The following is a 24,417-nucleotide window of genomic DNA, read 5'->3' as shown; positions in this document are numbered from 1 at the left end:
ATTTGGAATAAAAGTATCCATTTTTAACCACACTGTTAGAAATTTTTATTTAAATATCCTTTGTTATATCGCTCACTTGATATGACGCATACTAGGATACGTTAGAAACAACTACCCAATCTTGTCGCTTTTTTTGAATACAAAATTTGAGCGGTCTTCACTCTCTTTCTCCTTTTCTCTCACCCCCTTCAAAGACCTCTTTTTTTTTTTTATTTTTTTGTCGTAGTTTAATTTTACAATGTTTTTTGTTGTTAAATTAGTAGAAGAAGATGAAATTGATAAAACAAAAGTAGAATTAGTCGACAAGTGTAATATGCAATACGATACGATTGCCGAGCTGATGTTCAGATCAAATTAAAGTTGTAAAAGTTATATTAAATGGTTTAAAATTATAAGAATTATAATTATGCATATATATGATTATTAATGAGAATGTATACGTGTGCATAATACGATATGAACGCATCGAAAATTCGATTTTCGAAAAAATTTCTCTCGATTATACATACATTGAACACATACGTACTTATTTCAAATTCATCATGTTTCACTATCACGAATGTTCATAATTTTATTTCTTTCTTTTTATGTGTATGCGTGTGAGTGTGGGAGTATGTGCGTACGCACGTGCGCGTGTACTTATGTACGTATGTGCGTGCGAGCGTGTATTTATATATGCCTGAATGCATACTGCTCAGTAGATCAGTAAATCTACCCAACTTTTTATGCGGTTTGTCTCTATAGAAAGCCCAATAATAATTCTTTTAAACAAAAATGAAAAAAAGAAAAATGAAATAAACTCGCAAAACGCGTTAAGATAAATATTGAAGAAGCACTAAATTCCAAGCAAAAAATGTCATAATATACCTTTTTTTCTTTCCTCGAATAAGTAATTGCATTTCACACACGAGCGTCTTCCATGACCTTAAATAACAATGATTTGAACGACAATGATTCGATTAAATGATATTTAGGCTGCTGAGTATAAATTGTGATCTAATACACATGACACAAGAAATGGCGGTTGCTATTTGAAAATTTTACATAATATTTCTTATATTACAGTGGCCTTTCATTTATCACTTCTCTCAAATATTTATAAAAATAAATACTTTGAAAAAGTGGCTTTGTTTACTACCGTAATTAATTATCGGAACAATAATAAATAATCATTTAATTCAAATAAATAAATAATTTGCCTTCTTTAGCATCGTTTCGCATTATTTAATATATGATTTGCGAAATATAAAGGCGGCTTCTCGTTTAAGAATTCGTCATGCCGCTTACTATAAAAAAATATGAACGTTGTGTTCGATTTCGAGCGTAATATTTTCTGGATCCTTAGCGAGAAGGTCGTTTCGTACGTACGTACGGATTTCCAAAAATTCGTTTATGTCGTTAATATCCTTAATTTATACACATGTCAAATTTTCGCAAATATTACGAGCATCGATTTGCATCCTATGCTTGACAAAAGTCATTTAATGACGAAAATAATATTGTATTTAGGAACTGTGCGATAGTTGTGTTTACTTTATCCAAGTACAACTAAAAAATCATCTCGCTTGGACAAATTAAGCTTTTCCTCAAAGAAGAAATTAAACTATATTTGAATGATGCAATTTAAACATCTTTTTCAAAAACATACAAGTACTCATAATAAATATAATTTTTCTTTTAATAATAATGCAAGGCTGCAATATCGACGCACGCGATAATTGTACGTAATCGTTTAATCACGTTTTACATTTTCGTATAGTATTCATTTATGGAACAGTTTCGTTCTCTTCTTTTCTGGAACGTTTGCGAGAAGGAAATGCTTATTATTTTCTCTATTATTGGTACTCGTGTGACTTTTCAAAGATGTTTATATACAATTGAAACATTAACTTACTAATTATAGGATTCATTGTAGACATAGGCAAGAAGCAAACGTTCTAGAAGAACCTGTTGTATTTGATTGTGCTATTCTTTTAACGTTAAGGTATGTAAATTGTATATTTATTGTCACTGTACAGACTTATTTAAGTACGGACCACCTTCATCGAGCATTAAATATCGCTTTTACTTTGCAGTAATGGTCGACATTAGCAAATATCGGTATATCAAAGTTTATCGCTATGGCTCTCGGGTTCCTTTACGTTAAAAAAATATCACGAATAAAAAATTGCTAACACTTGAGGCACGTATTAGAGCCTTTTTGTTTCTTTTTCTTTTTTTTTTTTGTTTTTTTTTTGTTTTTGTTTTTTTGTTTTTTCTTTCAAATACTTCGAACATTATACTGTATTTCTTGAGGCTAGTCGATGATTCTTTCATCACGGTGAGATTCGTAATTTATAAAGATGCGTTAGAGTACCAACACGTGGGACAAACGTTTGAATTAACATTTGATCTATTTCTTAAATTGGAAATCGTTTAAAAGTTTTTCTTTCTTTTTTTTTTTTTTCGATTTTTGATATGTGCCTTTACAAATCTGATTCACCGTATAAAGCAGTGGAGAACGAACGGTAATCTAATGCTCCAGGAATTGCATTTGGTCCTTCGTAAGGTGGCATTCGCTGAATACAGTATTCAGCCTGGTCAGGTGGTAATTCTCTCCTCAATTCGTCTGCTAAGATGTACGGCTAAACAATACGAGATGATATTAATTATAATCAAAATAAAATTATTTTCGTTACTTGAATGAAAATATGCAAACCTTGTCGCCAGCAAGTATACGGAAGCTATCGATAACTTGTTCAGCCGTATCAGTATCTGTAGATTCGCGAGTCATAAAATCTAGGAACGCATCGAAGTGTACGTAACCAGAATTATTTGGATCAACAATAGCCAGAATACGTTGGAAGTCGATATCGCCTTGCCTATCCTTTCCAATAGAATAGCCCAGAGAAACAAGACAAGATTTGAATTCTTCGGGAGCCAACCTGCCTGTTCGATTCTTGTCGAAGTGATTGAAGCTACTACGGAATTCATTAAGCTGTTCTTGTGTAATACCCTGCAATGTACGTTAAATTTAAAAGATTTTAGTTACTATAAAAAAAACGACGATTGTTCTTTAAAAAAAACCTACCTTCGAATCTCTGGTAAGAATTTGGTTTTCTACTTCGTTAATGTTGCGATTTATTGAAGTAAGTAGCTGTTCCCATCCAACTCGTAACGTTTCCATCGTATATTGAGTGTATCGGTTCTCAAATATCATACCTTCTTGAACAGCTTGGTGAATCTTTTCTAGTTCTTCGAGATGAGCTTTGTATTGATAGACCGCCTGTTCATACTCTTTCAAACGATGCAGCTGATCTTCCAGTGTACCCTGAAGACCGAGACCGATGGCGGTGACTGCGTCCAATTGACGTTCTATCCACGGTCCAACGGCATTAGCTTTCTCAGCAAACTGCCGTCGAAGTAATTCATTATTTTGTTGTTTACGAAGTTCTGCTTGCAGTGTACCGTCACGTTGAGGTACAAGTTGCCTGACATCGCTCCATTTCTTCGTAAGATCTAAAGCAGTTAGAGTAGTATACGGATTTTCAAGACCTCCTGGGATTTGGAATTGTTTCACGATTGATTCAACTTCGCGCACTAATCCTACAATAGCATTGTATTCTTTATCAGCTTCTCCTAGCGTTGCTTTAAACGCAGCATGGGCATTCATTAAGCCTTGGATTTCCTCCATTGTATGAACAATGAACATATCTACTAGATCTTCTCTAGTTCCATCCAACCAATTATTGAATGGCTAAAAATGATGTAATAACGATTAAGTATCGGAAAAATTTGTAATAATATATATAATAAAATAAACTTACAGCAGCCCGTTTAGCAAATTCCAAATGTAGGACATCAATCTTTTCGAGAATGCGTTCGGCCTCGTCTAGTGCTTGACGCCTACGTTGAGTAAGCGTACCCAAACGATCCCACTGATCACAAATTCGTTGACATCTAGCATTGACAGATGCACTGTCGTGATACTCCAAGGTACTGAAGAAAAAAATATCGATAGTATCAACATTTTGACATTATGAAAATAATTTAAGGAAAGAAATGTGATCAAGTATTCTGCAATATTACTTGAGCTCTTGAGCAATAGCAGCTATCTGTTCTACACGATCCTGGTGTGCTGCAAGATCAGATTCGAAAGCCTCGTGTTTTTTCTTCAAAGCCTTTAATTCGTTGAGTTTACATTGTCGGAAGTGTTGTGACGTGAGCATTTCTTCCTTTCCTGCGGTCCATTCTTCATGAGCATCAGCTTTGTGCTTGAACTTCTGAGCCAAATGTTCTAGACGCTCAAGACGCATCATTTCCGACAAGAGCCATTCCTCAAATGATTTCTCTGCCAACTCCAAACCTATAAATGAATCAAATGATCTTAATTTTTCATTAGAAATGATACTGAAGGTTTGAACAAGGTCAACACGAGTATTACGATGCTTCACCTTTCCAAGCTTTATTAATGTCGGAGACCATTTTTCCCTCCGTTGGCATATAAGCAGGTCGATTGCTCAGCCTCAGTTTCGTTTGTAGAGTATTGAAATTCGTTTCAAGTTTAGCTTTCTGTTCAACCCGCGGTGGCTTGTGTTTACGACGATACGTTCTATACTCTTCTAATTTCTTCTGACAACCGGCAAGGGAATTATCAGTTTGACGACTAGCCAACCAAGGCATGGTTCGTCTTATCCATTCTAATAAATCGGATGCCAGACGTTCGTATTCTTCCATGAGCCTTTCATTTTCTTGATTCACTTTTAGAACTTTGCAAATTCTATTTGCAGCAGTCTCTGCCTATAATGGAAGAAAGCAAAGACGTTTGTTTTGGCAAAACCAGAGATATATTCTTCGATGTATCAATCATTACGTATACGTTGACAATATAGAGTAGAAGTATATCATATTTTTCTACGTATTTGGTTTAGTACACGTGGAATGAGACATTTGACACAAATAACGTGACTCTTATGTGTTATCGATTAATTTTAAATGCAAAACACACCTTCTGTGCACCGCTAAAACAGTGGTAGTATGAGGAAACGTAAGTCATCACAGCTCTCTCATCAGGCATTGCTGTATTTCGCATATCTAGAAAAACACATTCGGAAAAACTCAAACCATGCAGTGTTAGCATTTAAAAGTATCCATTGAAAAAAATTGTCTACTCCTATCAAGAAGTATAATTTCAATTGATATTTGTGATTCGTTGGTGTATTAGAAATATAATGATTGTCTCTAGTTAATAACATCATGGACTGGTTGTACACTATAGGGGTAACAAAAACATACGTATAGATAAATCAAGAAAGTTTTTGCTACAGTCAATATTTCTTTTTACAAGTATGTAGCGTTTAGACATAAAACAATTATAACAGTTATACGATGAAATTAACATGATGAAACACTGTTAAGTGTAAGCATACGATTGTATTGTATTAGTGGAAGATAGCACAGGTCGTTTTGTAACCAAAGTAAGGGAACAACACGCATTTCTTTACGCTGACCTGCTGAGCACCTTGGAACGCGTGGTAGTAGCAGGACACGTACGTCATGATTGCACGCTCATCTGGCTTGGGTGTGTTGATCAAATCTATATGATATTAAGGGAATATAATATTAAGAATCTGTACGTTTAAATGATATGGAAAAAGCTCATTTGATCGTAGTTCCATCCTGAACCCCAACAAAATGCCTAAAGTAGTAGCAGGTTAACAAAATTTCTCTCGCGTTAATCGATATAAAATATGAATTAGAACATTCAATATTTGCTTTCAGTGACAAAATCATTTAAAGAGATCAGATATTTTGTACTTACCGTCAGGATCTAACATACGAGGAATGTCGAGATACTTCTCAGCAACATCGAAGGCAGTGTTCAAATTCTCTAAAGGATTATCCTTGCTAAGTTTATTGTAGTCGATAAGATCGGGACGATGACGATGGATGAGAGCGCAAAACGCCAAGCCATCCTTGAAAGACAGATGGAAGTTTTGAACATTGACATTTTTATACGGTGCAGTTTTTCGCTGGCACCACAGTAGAAGACCCTCTTTAGCAGTCATCTCCTCCACAGAGATATCTTGAATAGCAAATCTCAAAATTATGGTCCAGATCATTCCCAATGTCATCTTCAGGTTGCCATCCACGATTTCTGTGAAACATTAAATAACGTTCGTAACTTTTTCCTTAAATTCACTTAAATTCACTTAAATTCACTTAAATTCACTTAATTTAAGGAAGTAAACGGATAATTAAAGTATTTACCCTCTGCTCCAATAGAAACTAATTTTACGCCTTTACTGGCAATGTAATCGAGAGCTTTATTCACGTTTGCAATCTTGTGGAATCTCATTTTGCCTCTGTCTGGTCTTGGAAGAGTTTCTCCAGAAATTACCTCGAGTAATAGCATTAATTTCAGTCCATTTCTAAAGTCCTCCTCGATCGATTCGATAGCTGTTCCGGCTTTACGAAGGTGCGAATTACACCATGCTGTAAATGTCTGCAAATACATTGAGTGCATACATAACGACGACAATTAACAACGAGCGACAATTACTATTCATGTAACACCGATGTTTACTCATTTCTCGACTACCGTCATTTCTTCAGAACATCCCGATCAATCGATCCGCCATTAAATAGTGCAATGTTTCATGGCTAAAAAGAATTTAAAATGGAGAATTGAGCTTGACTGCTGCTTAGTGTATATTTTAGTAACGACCCCAATCCCTCCTGCTATATATATCTTCTGTCCCGGTTCTTAAACCGTGCTTCCTATTGCTCAGACTAAAGATTTTCAAACTCTTGATATATCGAAGCATAAAATTCGACATTTTATTCGAACACGCGATAAAATATCTATTATCTCGATAACTTGCCGAAAATACCCTGTAGCACGGTTAAACGATACGATTTACACGCTTTGCCTAATAATCAAGCGTTTCGTCCTTAAATTCGCAATATCCAATTTGTAAACACGAATTATGAAACAAGTATCTCCTCGTCGTATCTTCTATCGTAGCTATGGATCGAAACACGACTTACGAAAGAAATCTTTCACTTTTACATTTTAAATATGATAAAAAGAAAAAGAAAAAGAAACAGAAAAAGGAAAAAGAAAAAAGAAAAAAGAAAAAAGAAAAGAAAAGATAACGTAGAATTTATAATAGAAATTTCGAATGAAAAAGACATATTTATCGTTACCATATCGATTGCAAATCATATTTTTTTAATAATACAATACAGCGTGCCCCGTTGAGAAGAATTCACCGATTTGATAACGTTGGGAATAGATAATATCGTTATGCTGAATTTTACGTTGCTAAAAGATGCTGGAGAGGAAGGAAAAATGGCGCCATTGAAATTGGCGAATTTTTTCACAAAGAGATGGATGCATAAATAGATTAGTTGGCCAGATAGATAAATCGACAGATAAATAGAGAAGTGGGGAGAGAGGGAAACAGCAGAAAAATATTACCTGAAATTTAATACGGGTAGCGTGAAGCGCGACCGGCCAAAATTGGACATGAGCCACCTTAACTTCTACGAGCGCTCTAAGATCTATTTGTAAAACATTGACTCTTCTCGCTTATGCCGAGCAGTTAGGCTTTTCGAAAACACCTTAATTCGTTTCACTTTCGATCGCGATATGAAATTCGATAATTCCACATTTTTCTCCTCTTATTTACAGTTCGCAGTTACAGTTTATAGTTGGTACGCCGATCATCCCCGCACGCTTGTACCCTAAATTTACCATCACGTCCACCTTGACTGGTAGTCAGAAATTCGAGTAAATGACGAAGAGAAAATTCTCGAGATCCGAGAATAGGTGGTGCGAATTTTTTGAATCTCGTTTAGAATCATCGAATGGCTCGTAAATTATAACACGATTAAATTTATTCGCTGATAAATCATCCTATCTATATCTATATGAGAACCATGATCGCATTTCTCATGGCAACCAACAACTATCGTTTCAAAAATACGTGTTGCAAGAATTCACCGGCATTTTATAATGTCGTAATTCTCCTCCAACGCAGACATTGTTGTATCTCTATAAATATCCAAAATTTCGCTTTCCTGTAACTGCATAACGTTAAAAATTAAAATAAATATCAGCTGAAAATGAAATTCCGATAAGCGGAACGGTAACTTTGCGAAAATAAAACGAATGTCAGGTTATGTAAACAAACGATTATAGTTGCATAAAATAAGAATGAGATTACAAGGTTTTTCTTTACTTACGTTCGTGACTCATCCCTATCCCCCTATAAACAAAATTACTACCTCGTGCGATATTGCATTAACGATATGGGATACGCATAAAGACAGACTTTAATCCGCGGCATAGTGTCTGGATCGCGATCGATCTAAAGCGATTTTTCGCTAATCAAATATCAGGCCGAACACGAATAGGAAAGTGCGTAAACTTGAAACTGTTGGTACACAAGATTTTTGCTACAGATGTACCAAAAATAAATGCAGTTAAACACGAAACGGCCTGAATACGATGCACATAATTCACGTAACCCAAATTCTAAATATTGCTCGTGAATACGCTTGCAACTTATATCTATTCTTAAATTCTGGCATTGAATTTCTTTTTCATCCGTGTCAAAGTTCCATAACATGGCGGAAACTTCTGTGCCCTGTTCTCCGCGCCACATCTCGCCATTAATAATAAGTATAATTAGACGAAGCGTTATAAATTCCTCGGAGTGGGTGAAAAATTATTGGCCGAAGCGAGAAGTCCAATTAACGCGAACCCTTTTACGCAATTTCGCTTTGCCTTGAAACACATTAGTCTAAGGCCAAAATGTGAGATAAAATCCGAGCCAAAATCAAAGTAAAATGCACGTGACGATCATAGAACAAAGGTAGTTGTAAAAGAGATTTACGAGAATCGAGAAAACGAGCTGTCGGTTCACGACATTCTGCTGTTCCGATCTTGGAATAAAGCACAGGGAACAGGTGTCCCTGGGCAAGTAAGTTAAACTAGCGGCAATATCGCCGGTCAAATCACACGGTAACAGTTCTATCTCTAATAAACGTAGTTTGCACCTTTCACAAGAGTAGTTTGGTGCTTTCAACAACATCGTCCTACTTGTTACGTCTTCTGCGGAATCTGTCGCGTAGCCGATCGCCGCGAGCTAGCTAATCGGCGGCGGAAACCCAATGACTATGCCTGGTTATGATACCACATGAATCGTTGAAATTCCTCGGAGGAATTCAAAGAAAAAGCTACTATTGTGTCATCGTTTCTCTGCGCACCGCGCGCGCGCGCGCGCGTGTGTGTGTGTGTGTGTGTGCGTGCCGAAAATAAGCCTGCAGGATTATACATAACGGAAACCATCATATTCGATGGTCTATTTGCGGACAGTATCAAGGGAACGGACGGAAATGATGAAATTCATTCAAGAAACCATTCGAACCGGTTACGTTCGGAGTGGATATTTCGCGTAATTATCACTCGACCTTTGCGAATAGTCGGTTGGAAATAATAAATCGTGGGTATCGATTGCATTTTAACCAAGCATAATCGCGGAATCTACAACGAACAGACGGTAGCGGTGTTCGCGCGAACGGAACTTATCATCGCATAACAATCGACTTACTGGTGCATAGCATGTGTAGGTCACCCGATTCCAATCTAAGATTTGGCGCACAGCCGAAACTTCTCAAAGGTTAACGATCTTCTACTCGCGTTGAGAAAGAAATCAATCGATCCCTCAACTGTGTTATTCGTTGACAATACCGGCCCATCATTGGGACGCGAACCTATTTCTCTCTTTTCGCCTATTGAACAATCACCGGCGTCACCTTGCCGCCACGCTATCAACTGGATTTCCAAGCAATAACAGCTGGAGCAATCGTATGCCTCAATGAGAACATCTCGAGGGTGCGGAACGAATGAGACATAGCAGGCAGGCTGAAAAATCCCGCACAATAGTGGGTAACACCGTATCGTGAAAGGTTAAGCGCCGGCTAAGTTTCGACCCAGCGATTGATCAGAGGATATGGACCCGGGGTATGATCGATGTCTTCGACCGTATGCATTACCTATTTATACCGTAACGTCAAACGTCGTGCGAGCAAAAACGACGAAGAAAGTACATCGACGCCGCGTATCCCTGACGAATAGCAAAGAGTGCCACCGTATCGCAGTACGATACGAGTGACGAGTTGACAGTAACGTTAGATAAGCGGTTCCGTAACCTTCGTCGATTCTTCGCAATGGCACGTTTCTACCTTAGCGCACTTTGCTGAAACGATCGTTGTCTTCATTACACGCACACGTGCGTGAACGCATTCGCAATACGATTACGATAACCGAAATCGTGTAATACAACAAATACACGCCCCAACACGTTCGGCAAATACGGATCGTATCCGGTGATGAGCAGTTACCTCTCGCGATCGAAATATTGCCGACAATTGGAATTAAGATGATTTTTGGAATACGACGTATTCGGCAATGGATGAATGGATGAAAATATGATGACGCCAAAGTAAAGACAAATAGCGTTTTCGCGAGGCATAAAGCGACACGACCCATTTGAAAGCGAAAGAAAAAATACCTACCGCCGTTCCCCAGAATGCTTCGTGTGCAATTCGAAAGCCGACCAAGTGGCCGAGATTTTACAAGAAATTGTACAGTTAACTAGTCGACAGCTTCGTTTTCCGTGTATCTATCCACCTATCGATCGTACGCGGGACACATGGAAAATTTTAACCGTACTATTCGTCAATGAGAGTATCAATGAAACTCTTGGACATACACAAGCCAAATAGATGCACGTGTTTCGCAATTAAAAGCGTAATTCTCGTCGTATCGCTTCTTTCCACGTTATTTTCAAGCTTCGTCGAAACCATGTGCGAAAGAGTATTTGATGTAGACGACGTAGAAATCTCCAGGTCTGCGAATTTTTATTTTTACAATGTCAAGTGAGATCAACATTGACTTCTGAAAATCGGCATCGATCGTTAACATACTGGGACTTATTTCAATAAGAATGCTAGATACTTAATATTCATCGTCGATAGATTAACTCATAAAATGGAAATACAAGTTGATATCGAAGTAAAGCCCAATTGGGGTGGAGACAGAAATGGAGGACAAAATTAGCAACGATGTTGATTCGTCAGAATTGTCAAATACTTTAGTTAGATATTCCTAACGAGGTTACTGATACAGACAAAGAAGAATCTCGACGACAAAGTATTCGCAAAATCGTGGAACGAGATGCTAGTTTCGTTGGACACTTTTATTTCGATCAGATGAAATTGATCTTCTGAAAAGTAGGAAAAATATCGACGAAATTAAGATACTCCGAAATGACTCAGTGCTCGATTATTTTTATCATAAAGTCTGAAAATACAATCCAAAGGGCTGCCGTCTAGCGTCACATGTAATCGAGTCGGACTTGAGAGCCTTGAGCCTCTGCCAAAAATGAAGAAAACATTTTCAACGCGTACTTGAAGTTGTTCCATTTTATCAATTGACACCGTATTAATCTGCTTCCCTTGTACCTTGTCCGGGTAATTCTTCTAACGTTATCCATCGATACCGGCTAACATAATTATTTCTCCGTATATCACGAATCGAAATTTATATCGAGGAAGTGTCCAGTGTTGATAGAAGATACTTTGTACTCTGAGCTCTACAGGCTACTTCAAAATATAATACCTACAACTGATAAAGATGTAGGAGATATATTTTACATGTACACAATTACAACATAAATGTCTAATAGTAGAGGAATTCAGAAAAAGTAAAGTGTTGATTGAATTCGCGGGAATTGTATCATAAATATCACTAGGCGTTCATTTAAAACAAAATCGATTAAAATGTAACGCGTAGTTTCATTGCCATTCAAGTAAAACTTGCGCGCAATTAATCTGCTTATTAGGTTTTTAACTCTGTTCAAACTACTCGAAAATCGTACCGCACTCCGTGAGGTTATGTACAACGATTGAAAAATTGAATAAATAAATGATCTGCTAGTGTCAAACGTTCGAAATGAACGTTGTTACAATAATAACGATAATACCGTTTAATAGTGTTTCGAAAAAATAGTTACGTTAGTTAAAAATATTTATTGTAAAAGGAAACGGTAAAATATAACCGATTCGTTTATCCGGCTGTATATCATTGCACACTGAATTAAGCTTTTTCATCGAGGCGAAAGAAAATGAACAAAATACTGTTAAACGAGAAAAGGACAAACTTAACTTACCTTTTTTTGCTGTTTTTCCCAAGCCGGGTCCAAAAGACCTTCCCTCTCCCATTCCTCTTCTGGCTCCATGTATCCGTCCCCATAAGCTTCCATGTCGTTCATCCTTCCGCGGATATCTCACGTTCCTTTAAACGTAAATGATTTCTATTTCACACAGCTACAAATGTTCTCATATGTAAAAATCAACGAGCGAACACCTGATTATGTTCTCAGCACGATGATCCCGACCATAATCGAGATTGACAATTCGTTCAGTCTTCCCTTACACTTGCTTTGCGATAATAACAGACATTATGATTTAGCGTATCGCTGGACGAGAAGTGAAATTCGTCAATGTAAAAGAAAGCAGCAAAGAAATTGCACGCACGCACGAAAAATAAAAGGAGGGAAGAAAATAACGAAGAAAGGAAACAAATGTAGAAAAGTGATGATAAATATAATTCCAAAAAAAAATGGAAAAAGATGAATATAACTGATAGTTAAAAAAAGGTGTACGTTTTGTAACGTGAAAACGTACCCGCTAAGTCCAGAAAACGTTCGGTTCGTGTCGTTCTTTCTCTCGCGCTGACCCCTCTGCCACGAGTCTGACACACGATTTGCTCGCCGGCGCACGAGCCTCCCCTCCCACGCTCTTTTACTCTGTCTCACTCTGTCTCTGTCTCTGCTCTGTCTGCTGCTGTGTATCTCTCTCTCTCTCTCTCTCTCTCTCTCTCTCTCTCTCTCTCTCTCTCTCTCTTTACGTGTGTTTCTCTTGTTCTATCCCTCACTCATTAACTCACTTGCTCGCTTTCCCTGATTTTGCCCGTATCATTTGCTCGACACCCCGTCACCCTTTCAGAGTTCCTATTCCTAACAGCTTTCGTATCTAACCCCCGCAAATGCATACAAATGACACGAATCAAAGATTTATTCGATTGGTTAACGAAACATATCAACATCAAAATACATAATTCTTGTTTTAATGTAAATACCAAATGAACATATCCTATTATTTTTAATTGCTAACGTTATTCACAAAATTTATCATGTATATGGTAAGATCTAATTGTAACTTAAATTCATATATATTTTGTAATATATAAAACCTACTCAAAAATCAAATTAAAGAGAACTATAAATTCTACTTATGTGTGATTGTTATTAATAAAATATTGCTGTTTAAGTAACAAACGCGTTAAATCAAAATGAAGAGAATTCGAACATAGCTTAAAGCATAAAGAATCTTGATTGAATAGAGGTAAATTATAAATAATCAAAGTATTTTCATATATTTTTTAAACAATCTAACAAAATTTTGTTACATTCATCAAACCGTTTTAAGTCGTTTAAAACTCAATTTCATAGAAAACTACATACCCCGATACATCTGCAGAAACTAACCTCCGTTCTTCTTTTAAGCGCGAATCTCGCCCAGCAAACGGTTTAGAGAATACGAAGATATCAAAAATAGTATCAAAGACGACTAAGACACCTGATTCACCCACACACGATAAAAATAGTACGGTAATCCGCGTGAAATTCCCAAAACAACGAGAGTAACACCATTCCTCAAAGACTTCACGGACATACAGGCATAAGCATTTTATACATAGAAAGACAACAATTGCATCAGTTAGATTTACAATATTCTGTTTCTCCTTTATTTCAAACATATTGTTATTTTTAACTTGAAACATACAGTAATATTTTTTCAAATCATAAATTATAATAGATTTTTTATTAGGTAAATTATTTATACCTGTATAATATAATATACGAAATTCATGGACACTGAAAATTTTTAAAAATGTATAATTCTTGTACAGGACTGTGTATACATATGTATATTATCTACATAACTATATATATATATATATATATAAATAAATATATATATAATATATGTATATATGTATATCGCATGATATACATATGTGTATGTGTGTATGCATATGTAAATTTATTCTGTAATAACCTAGGAATAAAAATATAATTTTGATTCACTTATAAGTGAAAATTGCCACTTGTGATTAGTGCATATATTTGTCAACGATGTCGCCACGTGTATCTTTCTGTAGTCTTTTATCTAATCATTCCAATTTCACTCATGCATTTATTACGTTTGTATACATATAGATATATATACGGGAATGGACGTGAATAGATCTGAAGCTTCGAGCAATGGAATGTCGATGTTTATTGTCACTTATTAACTATATTCTACGATACTTTTTCAAAAAAGTATAATTAAATATTTCTTGTACACTCCAAACAGTGTCATTTATTCATTTATGAAATTATTTTTTGTTTTAAGTAACGTTGTGTAAAGAATAATAAATTCTGTAAAATATGTAAAATAATATTAATTTTTCTGTGAATGAACTATATTTAACATAAGATACAGTTTATAAAGCATTATTGTGACAAATAATAGAAATAACCTAACTAATAAAATGGCATCATCATTATCAGGTATTTAATTTTATTTATAATATAATTGATATTTAATTTTTGTATGAATATTACAATTTATTGTTATTATCTTTTATAGCGTATTGGGTAAAATTTTTTAAAGGAGCAGGATTTCCTCAAGATGTAGCCACGAAACATGCAGTTGTGTTTTCTAATAACCGTATTAAACCAGACATGTTACCTGATTTAGATAAACCTAGTCTCAAAGAAATGGGAATTACTTTAATGGGAGATATGATTGCTATTTTAAGATATGCAAAAAAAGTAGTAGAAGAAACAACATGTGAAAGGTTCTTAGTCGATTCAGAAGATAATGTTCGTACATCTAAACCAATAGTTAAAAAAGTGGCAACCAAGGCAATTAGCTCTACTTCTAAAGTAATTACTCCTAAACTTAAATCTGATACGATAATTGCAAAAAAGATTGTTAAAATTCCAACAAGTTCAGTGAAAAAATCTGTTATTGCTAAGAAATCAGTATCAACATCAGGTGATATAATTACAGACCTTGCTAATCAAAAGAAGCAAACCATTCTCAAAAGAAAATTAAAAGAAGATAATGAATTTGATAGTAATAATGAAGATGAATGGCAAGAAACACCTAAAAAGATAAAGTCACCTGATAATAAAGATGATAAAGTAGGATATACTGTAATACTTCCTAAAGGTTCTACATCTAGAAGTCAACAAATTCTTAAAAAGTCTGCAGAACAAAAGCGAACTGTATTTGATAGATTAGGTGATAGTTCCGTAACTAGTACAACAAATCCTACAGAAACATTACCAACATTTAATATTACTGGATTGGGAAAAGATGTTCTTAAAAGATCTGTAAGTGTTTTTAATCGATTAGGAGATAAAGATGCCAAAAAGGATAATATCACAACTCAAGCAGGTATATTAAAAAATGGATCAAATAATACAGGAATATTAAAAACTAGAGGTCCAATTACTAGAACTTCAATTCTTACAACAAATAAAATTATACCAAAAAATATGGGTACAATGCGAGCTGATCAAGAAGTAAGCAGAAAAGTTATGTCAAACAATGTTACACAATTGGTGAAAACAACTAAAAGAATTTCATTTAATAACATACCTTCAAGAGATAACAGAACGATAAAATCTAATGTTACATCTGGAAAATTAGGTATATGATTTATCATCAGTAACTGCCCTGAATATTTTTCACAGTTTTGTCCATAATCATCTTTTAATTTCTATACAACACTTTTTCAGCTTCAGAAAGATTGGCTTCAATACCAGCCAAAGCACGTTTAGGACTAGTTAAAACAAATGGTGCTAAACAAGTAACTTTTGATAGAGTTACGACAGTAGCACACGTGAAGAAACCGGATGTTTTTAGCCGCCTTGGAATTTGAGTAATCATTTACATTGTCTACTTCTCATTAAACTAACATATACGTTTGTGATCAAGAATTCTTTGTACAAAGTTATATTTCCTATTACATAGGTGTAAAAATACAGGAGGGAGTAATCATTAAATTATGTTAAACGAAAAGGAGAAATCAAATGTGTAAACTTCTTAACAGAACTTGATTATTGACATTTCTTCGTATGTCATTTATAGGTATTTATTTTAGTCTTTCACAATATAACAAATGTCATATTTTATGATTAAAACCGAATTACATCTTCTTATTAACAAAGCATACAAAAATTATATTTTCATATTTTATAACAAAATCATTGATACATTCATTTAAGAACATCATTGTATAAATGTAAGTAAAAAAATAAAATGCCACATTTAATTACTAACATATATAAAAAATTAATAACGGTAGATTGTTTATTACAAATAAGTGACAAATTTTTATACAAAACAGCTTTTAACTTTAATTAAAAATTACAAAATACTTAAATCAACAAAGTAACACGTAATTTTATTATTATTAATATTATATAAATTTCATTTATATAATATTCAAATTTATGTTTGTATGTAATCAGTAAATAAATAATTTATAATAAAAATGTATAAAAATAGTTTACATATTAAACAAATATATCATAACAGTAATAAAATCGGTACACTTCTGTTCCTCCAGAAGTAAAAAAAATATTTTTTACTTGCTCCAATCACAGGTAATGAAATATTTTATTGTATATGATCATTTTTGTTATAATTTAAACGATTTTCTATTATGAAAAATCACATAATACTGGAATAAATAAAATTTCTTGTATTGCAAAACTATTTTTAACACATGAATTTATGAAAGAAATGTTTTATATTACATGTCTTTTTAATTTCAATTTCAATTTCAATTACCATTAAACTCGATCAGTGGATGGAATGTTCCATATTGGTTGAAAATCCTCGGGATGCAGCTGAAAATTAAATTATAAGGAATTCAAAATTTATGTTTGTAATCTACAATACTTTTACATAGTGCAAACATAGTTTATATGCTCTTTCAGGTATAAGAAACAAATATTGATTTAATTGTACTCAACCTGTTTATTACAAAGTTATATATTGTATGTAAGAGAAGGGGGGCGATCGTGATTCCAACACTTTCCCAACAAGCACTAATTGCAATTGCTCCGAAATACTATGTTATGTTAAATGTTAAACAGAACGTGACAGACATGCCAAACCTCAACTAGATAAAACAGACAAATCATATTTGTTACAAATTTACTATAATTTATAGAATATACAATTATATTACTTAATTTCAAATACTATACTTTGATTAATAAAATTACATTTAACGCCCACCTTTTCATATGATTGTTGCTAGTAAACTTCAATGCCAACAAGGTACTATCCTGTAAAAAGCAAATAGTTACAATTTCAGAGGAACAGAAGTATCGCGATTTTACAATAACATATAAATGACAAACAAAAAGCTTTCTAGTATTCTAGTTACTAGACTCAAACATAATAAACACATCTTACAAAAAACAGTTTTTATGTTGTTAAATACCATTATTGCAAAGTAGCAATGATGCAGCCTGTGAGAAAAGTATTTTATACTATTATATGTAGTTGTACTTTAAAACACTATATAAAAAAATCTGTTATTTATAAAATAGACATATATATGCATATATGTACACATGTGTATGGCTACAGAGAGAAAAGTATATATACACGCATATATACACATACACACACACATATACACATATGTACATATATAATATAAATACTAATAACGCAACTTTCGCTCCATGTGAGAAATATTTCTAGGTTGCATCAGCAGCAAATAGACCTATGTGCTGACATACATCTTCTTGATACACCTGAAAATATTGATATACTCACTCCTGTATATGTAACAATTTCTTGCATTAAATTCAATAAGCATAGAAACAAACTAAAGTGTATATTACTTTCATTAAATTTTTATAATCCACTGATCAAGAAATACTTCCAAAATCTTTGGTTAACTTCTTCTGTAACTCATCATTGAGTAGACTTACAAGAGATACAATTAATTCCCCCTTCAGTTTGATCCCGAGTTTTTACTATTTAAATGGCAAATGGAACAGAACTCTAGTGATACTTTGTCTGAATTAACATGAAGACAGATTCCAGTATTATCTAGTGTTTGAGATATTTCTTCTTCTGTGAAAATGTTGGATGTATCATTTAAATTATCCACTGTATTCATCATCTCATCACATTTTGGAAGATCTTCAAATATATCCATATTGAAAGTAGACAATTGATCAAAATCGATCCCAATAGTATCGGTATCCCTTTTCTCATCTACAATTGGCAAATCTGTTTGACTAATTGGTAATAAATTATCTAATTCTTTTGGATTATCCATATAATTATCTTCAGATATTAAGCCAGTAGTTGATGTTATTGTGTTTATTAAATCTTTATTTTGAAAATTGCTCTTGACATCAACTACAGAATTTTTGATAACAGTGTAAGTATGATCTGGATCTGAAAAGGATAAAGAAATTTTATCAATGTTTAAATTCTTACATATATATTGTCTTTGGAGATTATTACTATATAATTCATTACTCTGATCTTCAGTTGTATTTTGTTCTATCAATGGATCACTATTAACATTTGTAATAAATATATTGGTATTCTGAGTATTTAATATATTTTCCTTTACATTTGTATAACATGTACATTTGTGTTGTACATTCAATTCATTTGGGCATTCAGAAACATGATTTGAATACAATGAATTTTTTCTCTGTGTACTAATCTTTTGAAGACCATCATTGATAGTTTTCAATAATGCAGTAATACTGGTATTGTTATTCAATACACTCTTTAAATAAGCGACTTCCCCACTTAATCGTTTTATGTCAATACCCTGTTTTCTTATAATGTTTACTAAATTTTTGTTTTCTTGTTGATAAAACGATAGCTTATTTTCTATTTTCTCTAAATACGCTTTTTTCTTGAGCCGATTCTCTCGAGCCATCAAGGCATTTCTGTTTAGACAAGGTCTCTTAGACGGACCCCGACCTCGCTTTCGTGGTTCCATAACAATATCATTTTCACTTGTAATAGACTGTTGTGCATTTCTCAGCGATTCTCGCAATCTCATTTTATACTTTGATTCATATGTATCATTTGCGTCTGTCGAGCTTTGCCACTTGATGTTACTTCCTCGTTGCTTCCCTGACATGGTTATAAATATTGATTCGTAATAGTGGTTGTAACGAAACAACAAAACTTTTAGTAAAAACAATTTCGATATATGAAATAAGATCGTAATATCAATCTGACCGTACAATTATTTTACTATCTACGCGTCACAAAATACGCAATTTTTTTCACCCAATTATGATTATCCTAGGATAAACGTACTAAGATAGTTAGTGTTCTCGAATCTTTAAATATGAACTTCTTTTTAGATTTTAATGGCGTTTATAGTGGCGCCATCACAAGTGTATCGCATTAAATATACTACTTTATGATTATATAATAAACAATTCATTTTATGTTACGATGTAATTTATTTTTTCTATTTTATTACTAATATTTGAAAACAAAATTCTTCGCGTAATAATTAATTAAAAATATTAAAAATTATTTAAGCAAAATTAAAAGCTATTGAGAAATTACTAGAAATGTAGTTATGTACATAGTCTTATGATATAGTTCGTGACTAAATTTTAGCTAGTTAAAATGGAGAAATGGTAAAACTAAATAATACAGTGGTCAGAAAATGATTTTTAACTGAGAATGCAATTTGAGAAATTGTAAAATCATGATGTTTTTAAAAAATATGAAAGTGGCCACATTTTATGGGAAAAGAATTATTTTATCACAGAATAGTTTACTGAAAACACCGAAACGTAATGGTTATTTGATACTGTATGTATATTGTAGTTGTTTTATTCAGAATAAAAAATTCACATATGAATTAATTTAAACTTTAAAACATGTTGACGTTAGTTTTAATGCTTTATAAAATAAAAATGTAGTGTTCCAGAAATTGGAGAAGATTTGCCAGGAAAATATCCTTTACTAAAAGAAGATAGAACTCCGGAATTTACAAATGTTACAATAGAAAAATGTGTTGCTGTTATTGGAAGGCAAACATTAGAATTGGAAGAAAAAGTTAAATCTTTAGCAAAAGATATAGAAAGTAATTTTATTTTATTTTACTTGTGTTGTAACTTTTAATGCAAATTGATCGAAACCATTTATATTTTGCAAAATTAATTTTTAGATGTTAATGACATTAGTCCAGAAAATCTGTTTAAAAATGTATTGGATCCTTTGGAAGATATGTCTAACTCTTTGTCTATCACATGGGGCATTGCAAAAACATTATATGTTGGAAATCAGAGTGTAATGCCCACACAATGTTATATAACTATTGATAGGCGTGCTAAAAGAGCTGATGCTTTTAAATACGTCAGTAAACCAATATATCAAGCATGTAAAAATGTCCTTAATAACAGCGAAAATAAATTAACTGTTGAACAAAGAAGAGTTTTAACAAAATATGTATTGGAAGGAAAATTGAATGCATTAGAATTATCTGGAAAGAAATCACAACAATTTACAGCATTGAAATTGTGGTTACTTGAAACATTAGAGAAATATTCACAAAAAGTAGAGGTTTGTAAATGTTACTAAGTTAAAATAATATTAGTTACAATCTTTATCAGTAATAGAATATTAATTATCTTCTGCTATAGGTAGCTACAAATAATCTTTCTTTTATATTAAGAGATCCTGCAGATGTAAGAGGTTTTCCTGAAGACTTATTAAAAGCTTTGGCACAAGATTCTACACAATATCTTACTGGACCATGGATAATTCGTTTAACTCCTAATATTGTAGAACCACTTCTGGGTACAAATATATTTATAAAATTGAGAGCTAATAGATTAGGCTTATAAAAGTAAGGATTAACATTTCTGTATGATCTATTAAATAGAGTACTGCCCTAATCGTACATTCAGATGGAAGATTTGGGATACAAATGTTATCAAAGCATCTTTATTACATGATAAATCAGTACAAACAAGTACAACATTAGAAGATATTAGACAAAAAAGAAATCAAGAAGCTGAATTATTGGGATATAAGTCATTTGTCGATTTAAGTATAGAAACTAAAATGGCAACTAGTGTACAAGAAATTTACAATGTATTCAATAATTTACTAGCTACAGGTAAAATTTGTGTAATTACATTTGGATCAATCAATAATTAGTACATACTAATTTGGTCTGTTTCTTAAAGCTCGTCCTGTTCAGGAATATGAAATTAAAGAACTTCAAATGTTTGCAAGTGAAGAAGGTCTTGAAGGTGAACTTCAACATTGGGATATAGCATTTTGGGGTAGACAACATCTACGTTCTATACATGGGTAATTATAAAATTAGGTTCAAAAAATTTTACAGAAAAAAAGGTATAAATATATATTATCATATAATTTGCAGATACAAGGAAGAGGATTTTACTAATTATTTCTCTCTACCACAAGTACTGAATAGTTTGTTTGAACTAACTGAAATATTATTTGATGTAAAAATAATGGAAGCAAAAAAGCCAGATGTTTGGCATAAGGATGTTCAATTTTTTGATGTCTTTGATTTAAAACAATCAACTACTGATCCAATAGCTAATTTTTATTTAGATCTTTATGCAAGAGGGTATGAAAAAGTCAGAGTGTCACAGGATACTGGATATATAGTACCAATACAACACAGAAGTAAAATAAGTGACATAAAACCATTAATTGCATTAATATTTAATTTCCAACCACCTATTGGCGCGAAACCTTCTTTGCTTTCATTCAAAGATCTTCAGACTCTATTTCGAAAGGTAAATTTTGTGTTAAAATAATATTTAAATTGTATTTCTCATAAAATTTTTTGTTATTTAGTTTGGGCATTTATTACCATATATATTAACAAAGGCAGAATGTTCACTTATTGCTGGACTTTCATTTGTGGAATGGGATGCAGCATTTATATGTGATCATTTTTTTGAAAATTGGTATATTTAAAAATTTCTTATTTTTTTATAATCTATGTTTGTGTACACATGTATGTCCATATTTAAAGCATTTATTCATTATTAGGTTATATGAACCATTATTTCTACAAAAAATTTCATGTCATCAAGATACAGGAGAATCATTATCACCAGACATGATTGAAAAGTTGATAAAGGCAAAGATGAACTTAAGTGGTTATAATTTATGTAAAGAGCTCTACTTATCACAATTTGATTTAGAATTATATTCTGGGTAAGAATGGATATAAATAATATGTTTATAACAATGTACTTAATAATTTCTTTTAAAATTTATAGCAAAGAATTTTGGAATAATATAATGGGTCGTTTATGGAAAAAATATTTTGTACTGCCTGCATATAAAAGAGATTGTCACATTTGTTCTTTTGTACCTATATTTAGTGGAAGTTGGCCAGCTGCTTATTATAGGTAAGATATTACAAATGTTAGAATATTAGTTTTACTAAAATAGTAAGAAATAAAAATTATATTTTCAGCAATATTTGGTCAAAAATGATTGCTGCTGATTTATACAGTGTTTTTCAAAATGTCTCTTACAAGGATAAAACATCGTTAAAGGAACTCGGAAGTAGATATCGCGAATCATTTTTATGTAGATCTGGTATATATCCTGCACGCGAGAACTTTAGAAAGTTTGTCGGAAGAGATCCTAATCCAAAAGCACTTCTAAAAAATCTGAGATTAGATATAAAATATAATATGCTTAAAATTAACAGTGAAACCAACCAAGAAATCTAAAAATAAGTTAATGAATAATAAAATGTAATTTATATAAAGAAAAAGTAATGAAAAAATTCTGTTTTCTGTCACAAAAATTTATTTCATTGCTATATTATAATATAGCTTTAATGATGAAACATGTTTCATTTTTAAGTATAAACTCAAATATATATTTTATTTTATATTGTATTTTTTTTATAAGTATAATATGATTCTTATATTCATGTATATATTGTAATTTGAAGTTAATACACAGCCAAAAAAATAGAATGTAAAGGCATTTTACACATATTTATAGAATATTAATTTACATTTAAAGAAATATTTAAAATTTTTACATAGTAATTGATTGCATTAAAAATTATGGAAGAAAAACAACTGTAATGATACAAATAAAAAGTAGAATTATTACTATCCAATAGCCACATACAGGACTTTTGAAACTAATCGTTTGTATTTGACGTGTCTTGTTAATTAATGATTCATCAGTCCTATCCATATGATTACTTAGATTATCAATTATTTCTGTACAAAATTACAATAATCTTAAAAAAATTTTATACTAAATTTATAAAGAATAAATAATATTACTTCTAATTTACCATTTTGATGATCAACTTCATTGTAAATAGTCTGACCAATTTCTTTTTGCCTTGCAATAACTTTACATAATTCTTCTAAGTTTTTATTTTGCTCTAGGAAGAAAATGAAAAAGATAATATATGACAGGAATAAAAAGTATCAAAATTTATACCTTGTACAATTATATTTTGCTGAGTCATAAGATCAGCAACAGACATTTGTACATCAATAGGTTTATCATCATCATCATCATCATCATCATCATCATCAGCTGCCCAAGAAGTTGTACCTCCATCTGCAAAAGCTGGTCCTGATGTAAGCAAATTTGCACGAGAAAATGTTATTTTATTTATTCGTGCGTCGTATAATTGTTGTAGCCGTACATTCGTACTCTCCAATTTTTCTATTTCACGCCGTCTTCGTTCTGCTTCTTCAGCAGTTCTGTTTTTTCACATTTTAAGGAAAAAAATATTATGTCTGTGTTGAGAAATTTTATGCTTTAAGTAGATAAATAAATAAATAAAAGGATACATAGCTTTAAATTTTAACGTATCATCTACATTATTCTTAAGTTGTTGAATGTTACTATTATATGTTTTTAAACAAGTACGTATATCTGAAAATATTCTTGTGTATTCTTGCAATGTTTCTGGACGTTTATAAGTAGTTAATTTTTCCATAATTTCTGTAGAAAGTCTTTTACAGGAATCATATTGCATAAACCTATGCAATTTAAATGAACACATAAATATTCATATTTCATATGTAAATAAGAGACAAAAATTTATTAATCTTACCAAGGATCACTGTCATCTATATAAATTAGTGCCATTTTCGTAAAATTATATATAAATTTAATTTATGGAAAACAAAATTGTGCTAAATATTATGTTAAGTGTGACATATCATTCACATAAATTTCTTGCACACT

At 32.5% G+C, this 24,417-nt stretch overlaps 5 protein-coding genes across 10 annotated transcripts; 2 read left to right on the top strand and 3 right to left on the bottom strand.

Annotated features, from left to right (window-relative positions):
- Positions 1-652: 652 nt before the first annotated feature.
- Positions 653-13,772, bottom strand: Actn (alpha actinin). 5 transcript variants are annotated; one of them, XM_017909309.1, is made up of 12 exons: positions 12,739-12,829; positions 12,222-12,346; positions 6,250-6,484; positions 5,801-6,136; positions 5,486-5,575; positions 4,988-5,073; positions 4,434-4,779; positions 4,069-4,345; positions 3,807-3,978; positions 3,071-3,736; positions 2,699-2,995; positions 653-2,624 (listed from the first exon to the last, which is right to left on the bottom strand). In XM_017909309.1, exons 2-12 carry the CDS (start codon positions 12,321-12,323, stop codon positions 2,466-2,468), a joined length of 2,766 nt encoding a protein of 921 aa, XP_017764798.1. In that variant the 5' UTR covers positions 12,324-12,346; positions 12,739-12,829; the 3' UTR covers positions 653-2,465. The 5 variants fall into 5 exon arrangements, with proteins under 5 accessions (XP_017764798.1, XP_017764794.1, XP_017764795.1 ...); XM_017909305.1 differs by lacking the exon at positions 4,988-5,073 and having other exon boundaries at positions 5,490-5,575; XM_017909306.1 differs by lacking the exons at positions 4,988-5,073; positions 12,739-12,829 and adding an exon at positions 13,578-13,772 and having other exon boundaries at positions 2,466-2,624; positions 5,490-5,575.
- A 771-nt stretch (positions 13,773-14,543) lies between these two features.
- Positions 14,544-16,080, top strand: LOC108554132 (uncharacterized protein C19orf47 homolog). The gene is made up of 3 exons (XM_017909302.1): positions 14,544-14,672; positions 14,752-15,822; positions 15,912-16,080. The coding sequence occupies exons 1-3, from the start codon at positions 14,654-14,656 to the stop codon at positions 16,052-16,054; spliced, it is 1,233 nt and encodes a 410-aa protein (XP_017764791.1). The 5' UTR covers positions 14,544-14,653; the 3' UTR covers positions 16,055-16,080.
- Positions 16,081-16,775: 695 nt separating this feature from the next.
- On the bottom strand, positions 16,776-19,474 carry LOC108554128 (uncharacterized). 2 transcript variants are annotated; one of them, XM_017909296.1, is made up of 6 exons: positions 18,039-19,474; positions 17,602-17,948; positions 17,422-17,471; positions 17,154-17,302; positions 16,969-17,027; positions 16,776-16,858 (listed from the first exon to the last, which is right to left on the bottom strand). In XM_017909296.1, exon 1 carries the CDS (start codon positions 19,307-19,309, stop codon positions 18,152-18,154), a length of 1,158 nt encoding a protein of 385 aa, XP_017764785.1. In that variant the 5' UTR covers positions 19,310-19,474; the 3' UTR covers positions 16,776-16,858; positions 16,969-17,027; positions 17,154-17,302; positions 17,422-17,471; positions 17,602-17,948; positions 18,039-18,151. The 2 variants fall into 2 exon arrangements, with proteins under 2 accessions (XP_017764785.1, XP_017764784.1); XM_017909295.1 differs by having other exon boundaries at positions 17,630-17,948.
- A 347-nt stretch (positions 19,475-19,821) lies between these two features.
- LOC108554127 (probable cytosolic oligopeptidase A) lies at positions 19,822-22,922 on the top strand. Its single transcript, XM_017909294.1, has 11 exons — positions 19,822-20,001; positions 20,112-20,275; positions 20,360-20,754; positions 20,835-20,991; positions 21,077-21,313; positions 21,384-21,510; positions 21,584-21,968; positions 22,030-22,142; positions 22,228-22,395; positions 22,461-22,592; positions 22,661-22,922. The coding sequence occupies exons 1-11, from the start codon at positions 19,895-19,897 to the stop codon at positions 22,920-22,922; spliced, it is 2,247 nt and encodes a 748-aa protein (XP_017764783.1). The 5' UTR covers positions 19,822-19,894.
- Positions 22,923-23,265: 343 nt separating this feature from the next.
- Positions 23,266-24,318, bottom strand: Syx8 (syntaxin 8). The gene is made up of 5 exons (XM_017909303.1): positions 24,284-24,318; positions 24,018-24,209; positions 23,659-23,927; positions 23,507-23,599; positions 23,266-23,429 (listed from the first exon to the last, which is right to left on the bottom strand). The coding sequence occupies exons 1-5, from the start codon at positions 24,316-24,318 to the stop codon at positions 23,266-23,268; spliced, it is 753 nt and encodes a 250-aa protein (XP_017764792.1).
- Between the last annotated feature and the right edge of the window lie 99 nt (positions 24,319-24,417).

The sequence above is a fragment of the Eufriesea mexicana genome, unplaced genomic scaffold (assembly GCF_001483705.2).
Source record: "Eufriesea mexicana isolate 0111107269 unplaced genomic scaffold, ASM148370v2 scaffold16945, whole genome shotgun sequence".
NCBI classification, from domain to species: Eukaryota; Metazoa; Arthropoda; class Insecta; order Hymenoptera; family Apidae; genus Eufriesea; species Eufriesea mexicana.
The sequence above is the reverse complement of the archived record's forward strand: the minus strand, read 5'-3'. Positions and strand labels throughout refer to the sequence as shown.

What these genes read in the sequence shown, in the direction of transcription:
- Actn (XM_017909309.1), bottom strand. Translation starts at nt 12,323, where the DNA reads ATGAACGACATGGAAGCTTATGGGGACGGATACATGGAGCCAGAAGAG. An exon ending in GGGAAAAACAGCAAAAAAAG is followed by an intron (nt 6,485 to 12,221) that starts GTAAGTTAAGTT and finishes ATGTATTTGCAG; the next exon opens with ACATTTACAGCATGGTGTAA. An exon ending in AGTTTCTATTGGAGCAGAGG is followed by an intron (nt 6,137 to 6,249) that starts GTAAATACTTTA and finishes AATGTTTCACAG; the next exon opens with AAATCGTGGATGGCAACCTG.
- LOC108554132 (XM_017909302.1), top strand. An exon ending in TGTTACATCTGGAAAATTAG is followed by an intron (nt 15,823 to 15,911) that starts GTATATGATTTA and finishes ACACTTTTTCAG; the next exon opens with CTTCAGAAAGATTGGCTTCA.
- LOC108554128 (XM_017909296.1), bottom strand. Translation starts at nt 19,309, where the DNA reads ATGTCAGGGAAGCAACGAGGAAGTAACATCAAGTGGCAAAGCTCGACA.
- LOC108554127 (XM_017909294.1), top strand. Translation starts at nt 19,895, where the DNA reads ATGATGTTTTTAAAAAATATGAAAGTGGCCACATTTTATGGGAAAAGA. An exon ending in TATTGTAGAACCACTTCTGG is followed by an intron (nt 20,992 to 21,076) that starts GTACAAATATAT and finishes TCTATTAAATAG; the next exon opens with AGTACTGCCCTAATCGTACA. An exon ending in GATCATTTTTTTGAAAATTG is followed by an intron (nt 22,143 to 22,227) that starts GTATATTTAAAA and finishes ATTCATTATTAG; the next exon opens with GTTATATGAACCATTATTTC.
- Syx8 (XM_017909303.1), bottom strand. Translation starts at nt 24,318, where the DNA reads ATGGCACTAATTTATATAGATGACAGTGATCCTTG. An exon ending in ATAGATGACAGTGATCCTTG is followed by an intron (nt 24,210 to 24,283) that starts GTAAGATTAATA and finishes TAAATTGCATAG; the next exon opens with GTTTATGCAATATGATTCCT. An exon ending in ACGTTAAAATTTAAAGCTAT is followed by an intron (nt 23,928 to 24,017) that starts GTATCCTTTTAT and finishes GTGAAAAAACAG; the next exon opens with AACTGCTGAAGAAGCAGAAC.